The sequence below is a fragment of the Panthera uncia genome, chromosome F1 (genome assembly GCF_023721935.1).
Source record: "Panthera uncia isolate 11264 chromosome F1, Puncia_PCG_1.0, whole genome shotgun sequence".
Classification (NCBI taxonomy): domain Eukaryota; kingdom Metazoa; phylum Chordata; class Mammalia; order Carnivora; family Felidae; genus Panthera; species Panthera uncia.
Genome location: NC_064813.1, coordinates 13,694,251 through 13,712,182, shown reverse-complemented (window position 1 = coordinate 13,712,182; position 17,932 = coordinate 13,694,251). Strand labels below are relative to the sequence as shown.

Here is a 17,932-nt window from a genome sequence, read left to right as displayed (position 1 = left end):
ACAAATACCATATGCTCTCACTTACACCTAGAATCTTAAAAACAAACAAGAAAACAAAACACTAAAACCAAGCTCACAGATACAGAGAACAGATTGGGGGTTGCCAGAGGCAAGGGCTGGGAAGGTAGGTGCAATGAGTGAAGGGGGTCAAAAGGTACAGAATTCCAGTTATAAAATAAGTCACGGGGATGTAATATACAACATGGTGACTATAGTTAATAATGCTGTACTGCATATTTGAAAGTTACTAAGAGTTGACACACAAAAAAGCTTCACAGGTATATTAGTTTTCTATTACTGCTGTAATGATTTACCACAAACTTACTGGCTTAAAACAAATTTATTATCTTATACATCTATAATGCATTAGTCCAAAAGAGTTCTCAGTGAGCTAAAATCAAGGTGTTGGCAGATTTGAATCCCTCCTGGAGGCTCTACGGGACACTCAGTTCTCTCAACTCTTCCAGCTTCTAGAGGTTGACTTTCCATCTTCAAAGCCAACAACCATCAGTTAAGTCTTTCTCATATTGCATCAGTCTGACATTGACTTCTCTGCCTCCCTCTCCTACATTTCAAGACCCCTGTGATTGTGTTGGGCCCACCCAGATAATCAAGAATACTTTCCTATTAGTTGATTTACAGTATCGAAATCAAATGCATCTGCTACGTTAATTCCCCTTTGCCATGTAATGTAATATATTCATAGGTTATGAAGATTAGAACATGGACATATGTAGGGACCATTATTACCAGATCAGATGACTCCAATGTGAAGCCAAGAACTACTGGTTTACCCACAAGATTGGCTCAAGAAGTGGCCCAGTTAGCAAGCTGAGCCATGATGGAAGACTGGAGGCACACTGAAGAATTGTTGTGTTGGGGAGGGTGGAGAAGGGGCAATAGCCAGCGTCACCAATTTTACATTGTTGCAGAACTGGTCCTGCAGGAAGGGGAGAGGGTTGTAAGGTGATTTATTATCATTCAGCCTCCAATAGATCTGGGAAGTTAAATTGTACACTATCCAGGGGTACCTGGGTAGTTCAGTTGGTTAGATGTCCAACTGTTGATTGGCCCTTGATTTCAGCTCAGGTCATGATCTTCGACAGTCGTGAGGCCCCACATAGGGCTTTGCACTGGGAGTGGAACCTGCCTGAGATTCTCTCCCTCTCCTTCTGCCCCTCCCCTGCAAGCAAGAACACACACATGATCTCCCCCTCTCTCTCTCTCAAAAAATAAAAATAAAATTATGCACTACTTCAAGGATGGCAGTTGATCTATACTCAGGAGTAGCCATTACAGAAAATGTAGGTCATAACCCAAAATGGGAATTTAACAGACTTTTGAGACTGGTAGCTATCATCTTCCTCCTTTTTTCATGGTTTTTTTTTTTCATGTTTTATTTTATATTTGAGAGAGAGGGACAGAGAGACAGAGCATAAGCAGAGGAGGAGCAGAGGGAGAGGGACAGAGACAGAATCTGAAGCAAACTCCTGGCTGTCAGCACAGAGCCCAACGTGGGGCTCAAACTCACAAGCTCTGAGATCATGACCTGCGCCAAGTGGGACGCTTAACCGACTGAGCCACCCAGGCGCCCAGCTTGTTCCCTGTTTTATGCTCTCAGAGCTGGGTGTATGCCAGATTCTCAAGCGCTCTGTAGACGCTCGCCTAGAGTGGAAGACGCAAATTACCTGCCCATGGGGTGAATAGGTCTTGAAGATACTTCCTGATTGGCCAACATTTTAAAATTCACACACACAGATACATTCAGGATTTCTGCTTGTCTTAAAAGATCTAGCAGTGCTGGCACAGCGCTCCAGGACAGTGCTCACTCAGAACAGCTGCTGCCTTTTGATGGGGCACTTCCTCTCTGGTTTGCCGCGGGCTTCTTCCCAGCCTTTATGTTTTACGTCTCACTTCACTTCATGTTACTTGCCTAGTCTGGAAGGTGTCTGAGTTCACGGGCTTCCCCCACTCCAGAATTCATGTGCCTAGTTAGGCAAAATTCTCATAAAGACTCATCTGCCTGTCATCCATGTAAAAGTGAATAGCTCTTAGATGTTAACTAAACTTATTTTGGTGATCATTTTGCAATATATACAAATAATCATGTTGTACTCCTGAAACTAATTAATGTGGTATGCCAATTACATCTCGATAAAAAATAAAAAGAAAATGGAAACTCATCCCCACCCCCCTAAAAGAGGGGATAGCTCTCCATTGAGAAAGATGGGATACAGGCTGAGGGCAGTGCCTGTACACAGAAGCCCCTTTCCTCACAACTTAGGGAGCGCAGTGAGGGGAGTCAGGACTAGTGTTTGAGTAAACGGCCTGAGCCACCACGTGATCCAGTGAGCAAAGTGGTCTCCATTGGCACAAGGCTTTTTGTAGGAAATTAGGCTGAGAGCTGCACAACTGTGATTTCTGCCCACTGGTCTCTCTTCAGCCTTTGGAGGCACGCATCAGCCGCTTCACTCTTCTTTCACAGCCAGACTTCCCCGATTTTTAACACAACTATCGGCACACCTGCAGGCCTTTTCCCACCTCCAAGGAGGCTTCTCTCCAACAAGCCTGCCTAACTCCCAGGACGACTCCCCTCAGACATAGCTGAGATCTAATCTTCACTCTGGTAATTCCTTAGTTTGGCTGTGCCACCCAAATGAGCTATTCAAAAGTCAGCACAGCTAGAAAGAGAGGACTGAAGGGCAGTCAGACTAGACCCTTTGACTCAGACCCTGTTCCCCTATCACCTATCCTAACCTTGCATGAACTTACAGAGTAGAAAACAATGGAGGATTCCCAAACTAGGGCCCTTTGAGGTGCAGGGGCGTGACACGGGATGGCTCCAGGGTAGATCATCCCCTAAGGAACACCAAATTTTTATAATGGGTAAAATCCAAAAATTCTACTCTGTCCTCACATCCTTCTTCAATGGGCTGACACCATTCTGTATGGATGACACCCTGTCTTTGAAATATGCTTCACCTCAAGAGCTCAGAGTCCATTTTAAAGGGCCTGTGAAGCAAGCTGGGGTGGTGGAGGGCGACAAAGTGTACTTTCCATGGCACTGCTCATTAAGTCAGCCCTGGCATCATTAGGAGAGATGAACTTCAAGCCAATCTCGGAACTGCTGGTTTCACAGTTGTACAAGCTTGATGCTTCTGGCTCCAGTGAGATCTGGGATTAGATGTAGTTTTGGCTTAACTTTCCTTTATCTCATTAAATAAGACAGCTTACGTAAATCACTTAAGGAGTTATTGGAACATGTTAATTTTTATTGCTAATCCATGTTTGCTGCCCGTTCTTAACCACCTTTCCTTCCACCACAGCTCTCTACGCTGGGTCCCACATGCAGCTGTCACTCAGCGAAGGTGAGTAAACCGACTTTAGTCGGTTTAGACAGACTTTAGTCTCTGTCTCTGACATGCACAGTTATGGGGGCCACTTATATCCACCCCTTCTGCCGAGAACAGAACAAACAGCTTAGGCTACAAGGTTTGGATACCTGGGGAAAGCTGCTTAGTAAAGCGGGTTAGCTGGATTCTTAAAACTCGGGATGTCAGTGGCAGCTCTATCTGGAGGGAGGCAGAGTGGATGTTCTGTCAAATCTGTCTCACATCTATGGGAATCCTGCTCTTTTTACAGTCTTTTGGCACAGAATGCTGTGCTATCTCCCTGGAGATCATTCCTACAGAAGCAAGAGGAAGATAAAGCAAAAGCAAACCAGCACTCAAAGTTGATTGTCTTCCATCCTAAGGAGCTTGCTGTATAGTCGTTAAGGCATCAGCTGGGAATCCTGCTCCAGGACACAGTACAGGGAAGCAGAGGGGGTCAACCAAGTGGAACTAAAGAGGACAAGACGGGAAGGACATTTTTTATTTTCCCAGATCTTCAGGCAACCTCGCTAAGCTGGAGGTCGCATGCAGCTGAGTATGAAACCAAGAAAAATATGAGGCTTAAAAAATATGGTGCATTATATCTCTTCAATCTCTCACAGGCCAGGAGCCCAATGCCAGTCCGGCACGAAGCTGAGCAGACTTCCCGGCCTCAGCAATCACACGATCTTCACGGTCTTGAGCATCTCTGACAGTATGTAGGTGTCATCCCACCCCCTCCCAGGCTTCCGCAGGGTCTGCTCCAAGGCCTGGGCCATTTCCAAGAGCTCTGGCGTGGAAAGTTTCTGCTCCGGGTGCAGCTGACAGAACAGGATCTCGTTTACTTCACCTTCAATTCGCCGGACATACAGGAGAGGGAACACGGCCTTGAGCCCGGTCAGCACTGAGTCCTTCAGCCCCAAGTCTCGGCACACAAGGTTGAGGATAAAGACACCTAGGGTGTGGCAAGGAAAGAGTCACATCCTGCAGATCAGGGGACACGTCGGAGACAACGTTCCGCGCTTAGAAATATACCAATTCCTGCCCCAGGGACACTGGTGGGCTAAGAAAACACAAGTGCTTTGAGTTTGCACAGAATACACCACATAAAAAGAGAGAAGAGCGTGGGGAATATGTGAACTATGAGAAAACTTCAAGTTAATTTTTTCCTCTTCCATGCTGCTAACAAATTATTTTATCATTCTCTACACCTCAGTTTCCCAAAGAATTGCTTTGAGAAAGAATTAATATCCCCAAGGGGAAAAAAACAAACAAACACAGGGATGTTACGTTCTTGGCATGTACCTTATGGAGTACATAATGAGAGGGCCAATCAGAGGGCCAATGTTACCTGACTTGTGACAATTAAGGTTCTGAATATCTCTGTTCACCCAAGTACCTGACACCAAAAAAAAAAAAAAAAAAAAAAAATCTTGGAGGCTGTCAACATATGGATGGAGAGCTGCAGTGTCCAAGTCACAAGGACTTGGGCTGAAGCTCCAGCTGTCGCTTTGTGTCACCTTGGCAAAGTCTCTTTACTTCAGTTTCCTCATTTGAAAATGGGCTGCTATGAAGAGGAAATACCATTCTGCCTAGTCCAGGGCATGTGGAAAGAAATCAAATGGTAGCTAACGTGACCAAGCTGGTGGAAATGTGAATTGCTACATTCACTTTGTAAAACTGTGTGGCAGCACCTAGAAAACTCGAGCATACACGTGATCTATGTTCTAGCAACCACAAGCCTTCATATATGCCCAACAGACCTGCAAATCTATTTCACCAAAAGGCATCTACTGGAACGTTATGGTCAGTACTACTTATAAAAGTCCCAAATAATCCAATACAACCAGGAGAATGGAGACACGAATGTGTCACACGATGACACTACACAGCAATATAAAGGAACAATATAAACACAACACCATAGATGAATCTCACAAACATCATATTGAGTGAAAGAAAACAAACACTTAAAGATCACATTCCATAAGATTCCATTTATATAAACAACAAAAATGGGCAAAACTAAGCTGTGCTAACTTAAGTTAGGATAGTCACTATCCTTGAGAGGAGAATGAGTTACTGGAAGGAAGTAAGAGGTAGACTTTCTGGGGTGCTGGAAATGTTCTGTGTTTGATGAGAATAAATAAGAGTGTTCAATTTGGGGCAACTCACTGAGCCACACACTTCTGACATGAGCATTTTTCATTTGAAAAGAAAAATAAATTTAAAGGACCCATCTCTCCTCCCTCCCCAACCTTTGTCTTCCTACCTTCAGGAGTCAAGATGCTTTTGACCTTCTGCAGGAAAGGCTGGTCCACAAAAGCCGGCGGCGGACAACTCATCCCCAGTGTCGGGTCCTTACTGTCTACGTCAAACATGATGACGCTGTAGTGGGGCCGCACTGGGAAAGAGAAGCAAACAAGTCTCTGCCTGACACCACTTACACGTCTACACCGCATCTCCCCTGTGACCTGTGGGGGCCGCAAGCGGCTCAGTTAGGATGACGTGGAGGCTGTGGTTCGCCTGTAAGGGCACTGATGTCACTGTCAGGGGAGTCGTTGTCAGTCAGGGTTTTACTGTGAGCACCCCACCTGAGAGACAGGGCATTCATCTCACCTTCTTCCACATTTGAAAGCACTTTCCAGGGGCGCCTGGATGGCTCAGTTAAGCATCTGACTTCAGCTCAGGTCATGATCTCATGGTTTGTGGGTTCAAGCCCTGCGTCTTGGAGCCTGCTTCAGATTCTGTGTCTCCCTCTCTCTGTCTCTCCCCTGCTCGCACCCTGTCTCCCTCTCTCTCTCTCTCTCTCTCTCTCTCTCAAAAATAAACAAACATTAAAAAAGAGGCACTTTCAAAAGGCTTCCAAACACATTAATGGTGTCCTCTAGCTTGATTACTACTTGATGAAGGGTCCATTTGTACCAGTATTTTGACGTAGCAGAACATTAGAGACTGAGAATGTTCTAAACACTTAGAAACCTGGGCTCCGTTCCTAATAAACTGAGTCAAAAACACTGGACAGGGAAGGAACAGATGGGGAGGGGAGATGGGAAGCTTCTGGTATTTTTCTTAAACTGCCAGGTAATTCTAAATACAGGCAGAGTTGAGAACCATTGATCTAGGCAAAGCAGCTGCCTAAGCCTTTAGGGACTGACCCAGCAAATGTTTGCAGGACAAAAACATTCTCAAATTAAAGTTGGTATATCTTTTCTAGTTAATTGAACAACAGGTGACTCAGGAAAGATAGATTTGCTAAATGGGTGAGAAAGACCTGATTATGAACCAGATGCACTCCTTTGTATGATGGGAATGTCTTTTACAAGGGGTAAGTCTGCAATGCTACTGACTTTTAGCAAACTTTGAGACTATGATAATGATTATTCATTAATTAATAAATCTTGACTTAGGACTCCTACAAGCCTGTTAGTATCCACAACACAGATCTCATTTTGGTTTCTTAGCAGAACATGTTGGCTCATCAAAGTCCAAGGACGACCATTGCCCACATTTGTAGCACTGAGCCCTCCAACAATCTGGAAGGTGGCTGTTAGACATGATCGCCAGGCTGTTCAACACTGACCGACAGGCAATCACAATGGCAACACATCACGCACGAAGTGCCTGCCAGGAGCCTAGCACGGTTTTAAGTGTTTCCCATGTATTGGCTAGGTTGGGCCTGGGCCCCCACACTGGCCCCAGACTCAGACAGGTAACCTGTGAAACTCTGATATAGTTCAGTTCAGTTTGCAATGACCGTGAACGCACCATCTGTCCACCCAGCACCAAAGGACTCACCCCCGGCATCCTGATTTGCCACACCCTCCTGGGAGCTACTCTAATCCAGCGAGAGCCAGAGTATCAGGTATGGAACGGGCAGGCCAGGAAGGGGGGGTGGCCTAAGCTCCCCAGGTTCCCTTAAGCCTGGACCAGCCTGACTGACTTCTCCCTGAGGGACACACACTCCGGAAAGCACCAGTCACGGGAGCCTACATGTAAAGTGGCAGAAGGACCAGAGGAGCGACTGCAGAACATTAACATGCCTTTTGTCCTCCGTCTGGGATACGAATCATTAGAGCAAAATGGAGCCTTCACTCCATCAGAATCCCCGCCGAGTGGCATCTATATCAGGGTTTCACATCCTCAGCACGACTGCCATCTGGGGCCAGACGATTCTTTGTCGTGGGTGGCCATCCTGGGCACTGTAGGATGTTTAGCAGCATCTTCAGGCTCTACTCACGCGCTGCCCGGAGCAGCCCTACCCGGTGGTTACAACCACCAAACACCCGTCTGCAGCCACTGCCCAGCGCCCCGCAGGTTTAGTCACGCTATCTCTGGCTTCACCTCCAGCTGAAAGATTTACAAAACACCTCCTGACACACACCCCAAATCTTTTTCCCCTTCTACTCACCTGACTACAGACGTTAGGTTCCATGGGAAAGTGAGGAAGTGGCAACGACACAGGGTCAGAAGAGAATCAGGAGAGAAGCCCACTGACCTGTTAGTGCCACAAGGGCAGAAACGGTGTGGGGTTTTTCATTGTTGTTTTTATTATTTATTTATTTATTTGGGGGGGAGAGAGAGAGAGAGAGAGAGAGAGAGAGAGAGTAGGGGAGGGAGAGAGGGAGATAGAGAATCTTAAGTAAGCTCCACGCCTGGCGTAGAGCTCAATGTCGGGCTCGATCTCACAACCATGACATCATGACCTGAGCCAAAATCAAGAGTCAGACGCTTAACCAACTGAGCCACCCAGGCGCCCCAGAAGTGAGTTCTTCTATCACAGTGCTGAGCATATGGCTAGCACTCTATATTTACTGAATCAGTATGTCCACCAGTGAATGAAGAAATGAACAGGTGAAAGACTGGGACGATCCTAACGCTGCTCTCTTACAGAGGAATTCTAGAAGCCCTTGCAGGTCTGCCAAGCTTGGATTATTCTTCCCTCAACATCCCTCCGAGTTCTCCAATTGCAGTACCTTCTCTTCCTGCCAGGCTGGTAATATAGTCCAGGCCATCTGCAATGTGGACCTTCATCCGGTCGCTCTGGGAGAAGCCAAACCATTGGGTGGCCACTTCCAACATGGAGGGGTCGATCTCCACAGCATCAATGCAGGACTTCGGGAAATGATCGTGGACAAACAGAGGGAGGCTGCCCCCGCCCAGGCCTACCACCAACAATGCCAGTGGGGTCTCTGCAATAAAGGAAGAAAGCATCATTTTACTATCTTCTCATGAACAGTTTTGTACCAGCCTCGGGGAGAGTAAAGAGGGCAGGGGGAGTCGGATCACTGGCTCTGCCCAGAGGATACAAGATTTAAAGGCCTAGCTTCTCCGTCTCATCCCAAAAACGCAGGAGCCAATCTGACATCTACATCTGAAAACTCAACCTTGGCCTCACAATCCTTCCTTTACTAGATCCAGAAGAGGAACCAGTACATGGTTCTTTGGGGACCCTTAAAGTCCCAAGGCACTCAGCTGACATCATACCAAGAGTCCCCACCATGAGCATTAGACTCCCCCTAGGAATTGAGAGGGACAACAGCCAACATCTTGCTCATGATCACAAGGCAGTGTAGATGCAATGCCCTCTGCCCAGCTTTCAACTCAAAGGCCACAACTGCCCTCTCAGACACATCAACCAAGTGAGGGCAATAAATCCAAGTTCCAGAAATCACAGGAAAACAAAGGCCCACATCCTAGTCCTAAGTACAGAGAAACCACAAAAAACACAGGGGGATAGAAGTAGACAAGAAACAAGAAAGAATCACTAAAAGGAGACGTTAAACATAGATCAACGTCTGAGGATTAAACATAAGAACTGACACTCTAGGGACATAGAATACCGAGACAGGGTGTTTCAACAAGACATAGTCAGGACTCTTGGTAAAGACAGTAACAATCTAGACAGGAACATGAACATTTTTGCTACTGTGGTCAGATCCAAACCTGTTATTAGTAATACGGCTATTACTGTACTACCAACAACATGGCTTTTTGTTTAAGTAAAAATTTAAGAAAGAACTGCATCTGCTGCTCAAATGATGCATTACTGATAACCCAGAAATTCTCCTAAAGTACAAAGGCCATTTCTGGAGTCATGATTTTTAAATGCTCCACTGGTTGCAGGAGTAGATACATATGCAAGCACTCAGCAAAACTGAAATACTTATAATGTGTACTTTATGTATCTCCCCAAATATATGTTATACCTTAATATTTTAAATAAATGAACAAAATAGAATTCTAATAGAATTCTAATAGAATTTAGACATCAACACATGTAGCCATTTCAAGATTACAATTTGAGTTTGAGGGAAAAGTGACTGATAAACTTAGAAGATGGTCAGGAAGAAGAAAGATATAAATACACGTGCATTTGTTGGTCTGCAATGGCTGCTGTCAGACTGGTCTGTAACCTTACTTGCCCTGACTGGGAGGCAGTGCACCCCACTTACCTAGGAGCAGCTCCGGGCTTCTCAGCAGGGCAAGGCCAGCAATCATTGCTTTGTGGTGTTCACAGCACAAGTAACTCTTGTCAATGGACTGCCCCGGGGCTGCAGGGAGGTCCTCCGGAGTGTCAGCAGGCCGCTGCTTCTTCCTGTCCTTTTTCCGTTTCTTCTGGGCTAAATGAGAGATAGAGATAATGAGGTACTATGCTTAGCACCCCAGTCCGGGGAAAGCAAGACTTACCAGCAGCATTGTGCTGTAGCTAGCTTGATCCAACTCAAGAACCCAACTGATAAATATACACAAATTTTGTGACACGGTTGACATGTTGGTAGTTTGAAATCTGCCTGTGGTGGCCTTTATTATGCCACAGAAATTGGCAAACAGTATACATCAGGGCTTTTTGCCCCCAAAATACAATTGTTAAACATTTAACACATACCATTGGATACCAGAGACTCAAAAAAGGAAAAGTGGCAAAAACACACCCAAAAACCTGGGAAAACTAAACTGAGGAGTCCTAGCCCCTTTGCCCTGAGAGATATAAGGCCACTAACAGGGTAAGTCTATTCACAAATCCTTTTAGAGAAGGACTTAAAATTACTAATTACCTCCTCTATGACTCTGCTACAACTTCTAATTATTTAACTCTTATAACGACCTTATAATTCCCATATTAGGCAGATGGAAAAACTGAGGATCTGAAGAGTTAATAATTAGTCCCAGTATCAGTAGGAGGTGCAGACAGAATGTGAACCCGGGACTGCCTGTCTCCAACGCCTATCATCCCTCCACTGTACCATACAGACAGCAATGCACACTGCCCTGCTAGACGAGGAAATCACAAGTGCTCACCAAAGGGAAAAATCCTATAAAGGCCCCACTCCTTCCCTCTGGTATATAGTAAATAGATGCTCATTTTTCACTGTATACATTGATTTTCGAACGGATTACACTGAGCAGTACTGCTTTTATAATACAAACATACACAACTGGCGAACATAGCAGGTGAAACAAACTCTTGTTTTCCCCACCAGTGGGAGTTTCTGAGTGGCATCTGGGAGACTGCTTAAAAGGGATCCTAAAGGACCTGGCCTGGATCTTCACAGTCCAATATTGTAGCTACTAGCCACCTGTGGCCATTGAATTGTAAATGTAACTTAATTACCATTAAATAAATTAAAGATTCGTTCCTTAGTTACCCCAGCCACATTCCACATGCTCAGCAGCCACATATGGTTAACGGTTACCATTTGGGCAGCTAAGTGGATATTAAACCCTCCCTCCATTTCAGAAAGTTCTACTGAATAGCACTGGACTAGATGACCTCTAAGTACCCACCAACTCTAATGCCCTCTCTAAAACATGCTAGGGGGTGTGCTGTGAAGGAGGGCAGGGTTCACCTGTACCCTCCATGCTTGTGGCTCCCCTCACAGAGCCTTACTGAATGAATATACAGATGCATAAGGAGCAATGTGCGAAACAGATGGCCTCTACGCTGAAGGCATTAAAGTGACAATCACATTTATTTGGTAAGCTACCACCCCAGCTCCTTATCATTTCAGAGTCTTTGCTCAAGAACAAAACACACCTCTGTTCTGTTTATTGTCACTTAGACTGAGTCCAGATGGTAATAGGACAACTCGAAGAGCCTCTGATCACACGTACCCAGGTCTGTCCTACAACTCGGCCAAGCTCCCAACACTTTCTGACCACCCCAAGTGGAGAGTCCATGCCATGACCGCTTGGGTCATGTGTGATGACACCTCACCTCTGTGGGACACATCCTTCAGCAACCTAGCTTCTGACTGCACCACATTCCTGTTGCTGAGGAAGATCAGCCGCCGGAAGTAGCGCTTGTCATCCCCCTGCACGTCCTCGACGACATAGTTGCCACTCAAGGGACTGCAGGCTTGGTGCTGAACGGTCCGGACCCCAATGTCCCCACCCACAGACAGAAAGGGCACCTGAAGATGTAACAGAGATACGGTCAAACACCAGCTCAATCAAGAAACAGGAGAAATTTTAATCCTGTCATGGAATCCTCCTATCAAGCTTCTGGGCAGCAAGAACCTAAAGACTTGCCTTTCTATTAAAGAACTTTTCTACAGCTTTTCGATAGATCACAAAAGGCTTAATTCACTTTTTTGAAAACCAGTTGAACACATAAAGATCCCTGAAACCATTAGTGAAATCCAATTGGTTCTCCCTAAGAAGACAATGAGTTTCTCAGGGCACCTGGGTGGCTCAGACGGTTAGGCATCCAGTTCTTGATCTCGGCTTAAGTCATGATCTCACAGTTCGTGGGATCAAGCCCCGTGTCAAGCTCCACGCTAACAGCACAGAGTCTGCTTGGAATTCTCTCTCTCTCTCTCTCTCTCTCTCTCTCTGCCCACCCCCTGCCCATGCTCGCTCACTCTCTCTCTCTCTCTCAAAAATAAATAAATATACTTTAAAAAATTTAAAAAAGAAAAAGAAAAACATGAGTTTTTCAATAGGAATCCTTAAAAGGGCTTTCCATAAATGCTAGAGGGAATGCACAGCAGGGGGCTAACTATGAAAGAAGGAATCAGAACAGGGATAAAGATAACAAATCCACAGGGAAAGCAACCATTCCAAGTTTGAATTAATTTCTCCCTTCCCTCAATTATTCACATCTTTTCCCCCATTTTTCTAAACAGGAGAAAAAAATTAAGAGAAAACTATATTTTCCCCCTAGACTTTTCCATAACCTTTCCCAATCTTTACATCTATTTCTTTTTAATTTTTTAAAAGTTTTTATTTATTTTGAGAGAAAGACACAGCACAAGTTGGGGAGAGGCAGAGAGAGAGAGAATGAATATCCCAAGCAGGCTCCGCACCATCAGCACAGAACCCATGCGGGCTCAAACTCACAAACCATGAGATCATGACCTGAGTCAATATCCAGAGTCATGCTTAACCAACTGACCCACCCAAGTGCCCCTACAACTATTTCTTTTTAAAGATTTCCAAGAGAATCCCAGGGACTGCTGACTCTGCAGACATGCAGGCCCTGGAGAGAAGGTCACAAATGAACCTCCCTACAGGATCTATATCTCTGATGGACCAATAGCAAAGTCTGCCAGGAAGAATCAAACACACATTCACCTGTAAACACAAGTCAGCCTAGTGAGCAGAAGCACAGGTGAGAACCAGGGGTCTAGGTTCATCTTTTCAGATCTGTCACTACTGCAAAGGGCCTCCAGGCACCTTGGCTTTCCTGTCAAAGATAAATTCCTCACTATAAAGTACCTACAATAAAGTCACCTTTTCGCTACCCTGAGCAGGATGGAACAAGACAGTGTCAATGGACAATACCACATCACTCTTTTGGCAAAAACCTTCAGTTTCCTTACCGGCAATGTTAATATCCTGAAAACTAACCTAAGCTGTATGGCTCTTTTCCATTCTCCAATCAGATAATGAGGATTCTAAGAAGGAAAATGGTCAAGGAAGGCCTGCACAAAGAGGGAAAAGAGAAACACAGTCTGTACAGTCCACAGTAGAAAGAGCTGGAGCCTGCAAGGTGGACAACATTTCCTCCATGCCATCTATGAGGAGTCTCGAGGCCCCACACACACAGATGCTACCCTGGGTCTCAATGGTCTCAAGAAAAGCCACCGCTCACCTTCCTCTCACTGCCCGGGGCAAGAGAACATAAGCTCTGCCCACTTAGCTCGCAGCTGTTGACATGCCCTCCAGGAATAGACAGGGGCACAGACACTGGTCCTAGCTCCTTCCAAGACACCCTCCGCCTTCCTGGCTGCTAATACGACTTGTCTAGAGATCCGTGTATGCTGCTGCCGAAGCTCTGTTACCTGCTGCTGGGTGGGCATCCCGGCAGGGGCCAGCTCCAGGACTCTGGCTGACAGCTCGGCCTGGATGCTGTCCATGCCTTCGTACTGCTGACCTCGGTGAAGGGCCACTGTGATCAGCCTCCTGAAGCCTGCGCTGGCTGCCAGCTGCTTCCGACCCTCCTCCATGCCAAAGAGCCACTCGGTCTCGCGACCCTGGGGGACTGGAAAGAGGCACCTGGTGACACGAAGTCCCGGGAAGAGTTGTTCAAGCCCCAGCCAATAGGAACTACAGGGCAGAGAGTCAGGCCCTGCACAGGACAAGCAACCCTTCCAACTGTGACCCAGTGAGGGCTATCAATTCCCTAGTGCACAATGCCCAGAGCAAAGAAGCCATCAGACACATGGTAGGTCCCACATTACATGTATATAAGGGGAGAGAGGCAGGTACCTAGTGCAAAAAAAAAAAAAAAAAAGCAATGATACTAACGCTTGTTACATGCCAGGCATTATTTCAAGAAATATATAAACAGAAACTAATTCATTACTCACAACAGTCTTAAGATACAGGTAGTATTATTACTCCTAGTAATATTACGACTCCAAGGAAACTGAGACACAGAAGTTAAGCTACTTGCACAAGTTCACACACTAAATGGGGAAGCTGGGATTCAAACCCAGGCAGTCCAGCCCCACCCTCCATGGCTGTATCCACTGTACTATTATTTGTTTTCATTGGTGGACAGGTAGAATTATGGAATACTTGGGAAAATGGCTCAGTTGTCAGCAAATTACCAGCATGATGACTTCAAAATCTTGCATTTTGTCCACAATTTCCTACTTCTGAAGGCATTTCCTCATTCTCTCTTCTGATCATTACTGAGCCAATCTGGTATCACTTAACACCCTTCAATAATGACACTGATGTTTATAAAGCACTTACCATGTATGAGGCACCGTTCTGAGAGAGTTTACACTTCTCAAAACTACACAACACAGTTGACCTTACTTTAGAGATGAGGAAACTGAGGCATAGAAAGGAATGTCCAAAGTCACACCACCAGGAAGTGACCGAGCCAGAAATGAAACCCAAACAGTTACTTCTTTAGCTACGACTCTCCCTATATTCAACAGAGAAGCACAGAAACGTCCCCAGGTCACACAGCTCACAGGCTCCAGAGCTGGGACTCTGTCACTCCCATGACTCCATGTGACAAAGTAACTCCTATCTCTACAATATGAGACGTACCTATACTTAACTGTGTCACTCTCTGTCCTCCCTACCAAATCCATTCTCACATGTCATCAGGCCTTTCCAAAGGGAGATGTGAAGAAATAAGCCCCAAATCTAAGCAGGTAGCCGGATAGCTGCTGTGCCCCCTCCCTCACGCCCTGGCTGGTCTCACTTCTTAAAGTGCCACCCCCGGCAAGATAAAACCAGCCAAGCCACACCCACCACCAAAGCCCCAGCCCCTCAGAGCCAGCCCCTCCAGGGAAGAGAGGGCGCAATCCCAACTCACTGATGAAAATGGCAAAATGATTGTCCCGCGATGGTTTCACAGCGGGGCTGTCCACCACGTGGAGGGTGTAGCGTGGCTCCCCTGTGTCCCCATCGCACAAGTCCAGAGAGACACTCCCCAGCCCGGCCTTGCGGTACAGCTGGCCGCACAGCCAGGCATACTGCTGCCGCTCCCGCACCGCCTCGGCCAGCCGCTCGGCACTCTCCAGCCGCACAGGCTTGCCCTGCTCCTGAGCACAGAGCTCAAAGATCTGAAGGGCAGAGCCAGGGCCCGGCCTGAACTTGGTCATGATGAAGGCAAACACAGGCAGGGAGAACCGAGGCTCTGCTTCCAACACCTGGTCCTGGCTGCTGGCCACCTGGTGCACCCTCACCATCCACCCCTCCCGAGAGAAGTGACCCACTGCTTTCTTCAGGACGTGAGCCTGAGCCAGGGAGATGCAGAGGTAGCGACCGCCCACCTGCAGGACACGGCCAACCTCAGCCAGCATCCTGTCCACTTGTTGCAGGGTCTTCTCCTCCTCATCTGTCAGCACAGCGTCCAGGGTGCCCTTGTCCAACACCACCTGGAACGAAGCGTCGGCAAACTCCATCTGGGTCATGTCCATCTTCAAGAAGCTCATCTGGGGCCGGCGGCTGGCATTGCGTTCCTTCATCTGCTTGATGACCACCTCACTGATGTCAATGTTCACTATATCCTGATAGCCCACATCATACAGCTGTTCGCTTAGCTCTGAGTTACCGCACCCAATCACCAGCACCTGAGGGAAAAAAGCCAACAAGACGAAAGTGATCAAGGCAACGGAATGACCTGCACGTACTTCCCGGGATCAAGTCTCGCCTTGGCTGGTGCAAGTTTTCAGAAGGTGCGGATGCTATGCACAGGACGGAGCACCGTTACAGAGGTGATTCTAGGCTCTATGTTGAAACACTAATGGTTAGAGAAACTCACAAGTGAAAACCACATTCAGCCACAACAATGCAAGTTATGTATAAATAGACTTTCCATACTGCAAAAACAAACAAATCCTGTTTGTTCTTTTCTCTGAAGAAAGCATTTATTACTCAAGAACTGATAGGAAGTCACACAATCAAAATACAGTAGAGTTCAAATCTCCTGTTTTACTACTGAAAACCTAGTTGTGGCAAAATCCTATTCCACTCATGCCTTCAGGTCCACCTAAGGTATTCCGCTATTTTCCAAAGCCAAGCTTAAAAGACGGGTCGTTGCCTCCCTCTCTATGGAGCAATCGCCCACTCATCCTTCAAAGCTCCATCCCAATGTCACCATCTCTGGAAAAGTTTGGTGAGAAGTGCATACGCTGGGACTAGATGGGCCTGAGTTTAAACTCCCATGTGACCACACACTACATGTATGATCTTGGGCAAGAAACTGGATCTCAGAGCCTCAGTTTCCATGTCCTACATGAATGAACCTGACAGAGTTTATTATGAGAATTCAACTCCTGGACACACACACACACACACACGCAGCACCCAGCATGTCTGGCACGTAAAGCATCCTCCACGAAGGTTAGTTTGCTCCCTTCCTTTTTTCCTACCTCCAGTACAATTCCATCTCTATCCACCCCGTCGTTGCATTGACCACTTGTCACTTCCGGAAGGTTTACGCCAAGGTTTACGCCTTGCTGCTCTTGTTGCTTATGGGCTGAGCACAGTGCCTGCAATTCAGTGTGCCCACAACAACGATTTGGCTAACAGATTCCTGTATCAGTAAAGCCACAGGTACTGTCTGCTCTACACGGATGGACGGTGACAGAAAAGCACAGGGTCTCTCTAGGAGGCCATACCTAGGTTGCCCAACTAACGAAGTCACTGTCCCAATGAGCCTATTAGTTCAGCGGTGAGCTGGGCGCCGCATGTCTGTTATCCGAAAGCCTTTACAAGAACATTTTGAAATTGCCTACTTTGGGCCGGAATGACGCGGAGAAGCCTGAAAACATGGGCCCAATTAGCGCCCTCACGCCTGTCTCTATCCACCAGGAGTAAAGTTATCATCTGCCACGTTCCCGAGCACACACTCAGGACCGCCAGGCCGCGCGTACCTTTTCCCTGGGTTTGATGTATTTGTGCAGCACGCCGCACAGTTCCAGGTAGGTTCCGTACCACTCGAAAGCTTTCTTTCCTCGCTGCTGGAAGAACTTCTCCCAATAGTCCACGGAGCCAAACTCCTTGGAGCTCTTAGGTAAGAGGTTCATATTCTCACTGTCCGACCAGGCTCGTCTCTCCTAGTCCCTGTGAGGTACCATCGGATGGGCTTCCACGCACGCTGGTCCCGGCACCCTGGGTGGAATTCTTTCCACGACTAATGACCACATTGATTTCTCCCCCGCTCAAACCCTAAGGAGACGACGCTTACACACCACCCCCACGCACGACACACTGAACCAAACACACGCTCAGCCCTCCTGCCGGCTGCCAGCCCCAGCCCCAGCCCCAGCCCCACGTGCGGAGCCCCTCACACTTGCCCACAGATGGGCTTCAGAACTGGCAAGCACATCCGGGTGCGCAGCGTCGCGATTGGTCGGCCACCCGGGCCCTCCCAGCGTCTCATTGGTTACTGCTTTTGGTTCCTGGCATCTCATTGGTTGCGAGTTGCACGCCGCACGCCTGCGGCAGCGCCGCAGTCGCCCAGCGTTTATCTACGCGCGGCAGCAGGGGGCGGGGCCGCGGGCGTGAGGCCGGGTGGAGGCGGTGTCTGGGTCTCGGTAGCTGGTTTGCGTCCGAGCGCCGCGCGGGGGCAGCCTTCCTGGGTCCCG

At 47.2% G+C, this 17,932-nt stretch overlaps 1 protein-coding gene across 1 annotated transcript; it reads right to left on the bottom strand.

Moving 5' to 3' along the window:
• Positions 1 to 331: 331 nt before the first annotated feature.
• METTL13 (methyltransferase 13, eEF1A lysine and N-terminal methyltransferase) lies at positions 332 to 17,665 on the bottom strand. The gene is made up of 8 exons (XM_049633957.1): positions 17,219 to 17,665; positions 15,154 to 15,913; positions 13,658 to 13,857; positions 11,590 to 11,785; positions 9,827 to 9,994; positions 8,348 to 8,563; positions 5,644 to 5,775; positions 332 to 4,326 (listed from the first exon to the last, which is right to left on the bottom strand). The coding sequence occupies exons 1-8, from the start codon at positions 17,369 to 17,371 to the stop codon at positions 4,052 to 4,054; spliced, it is 2,100 nt and encodes a 699-aa protein (XP_049489914.1). The 5' UTR covers positions 17,372 to 17,665; the 3' UTR covers positions 332 to 4,051.
• Positions 17,666 to 17,932: the final 267 nt, after the last annotated feature.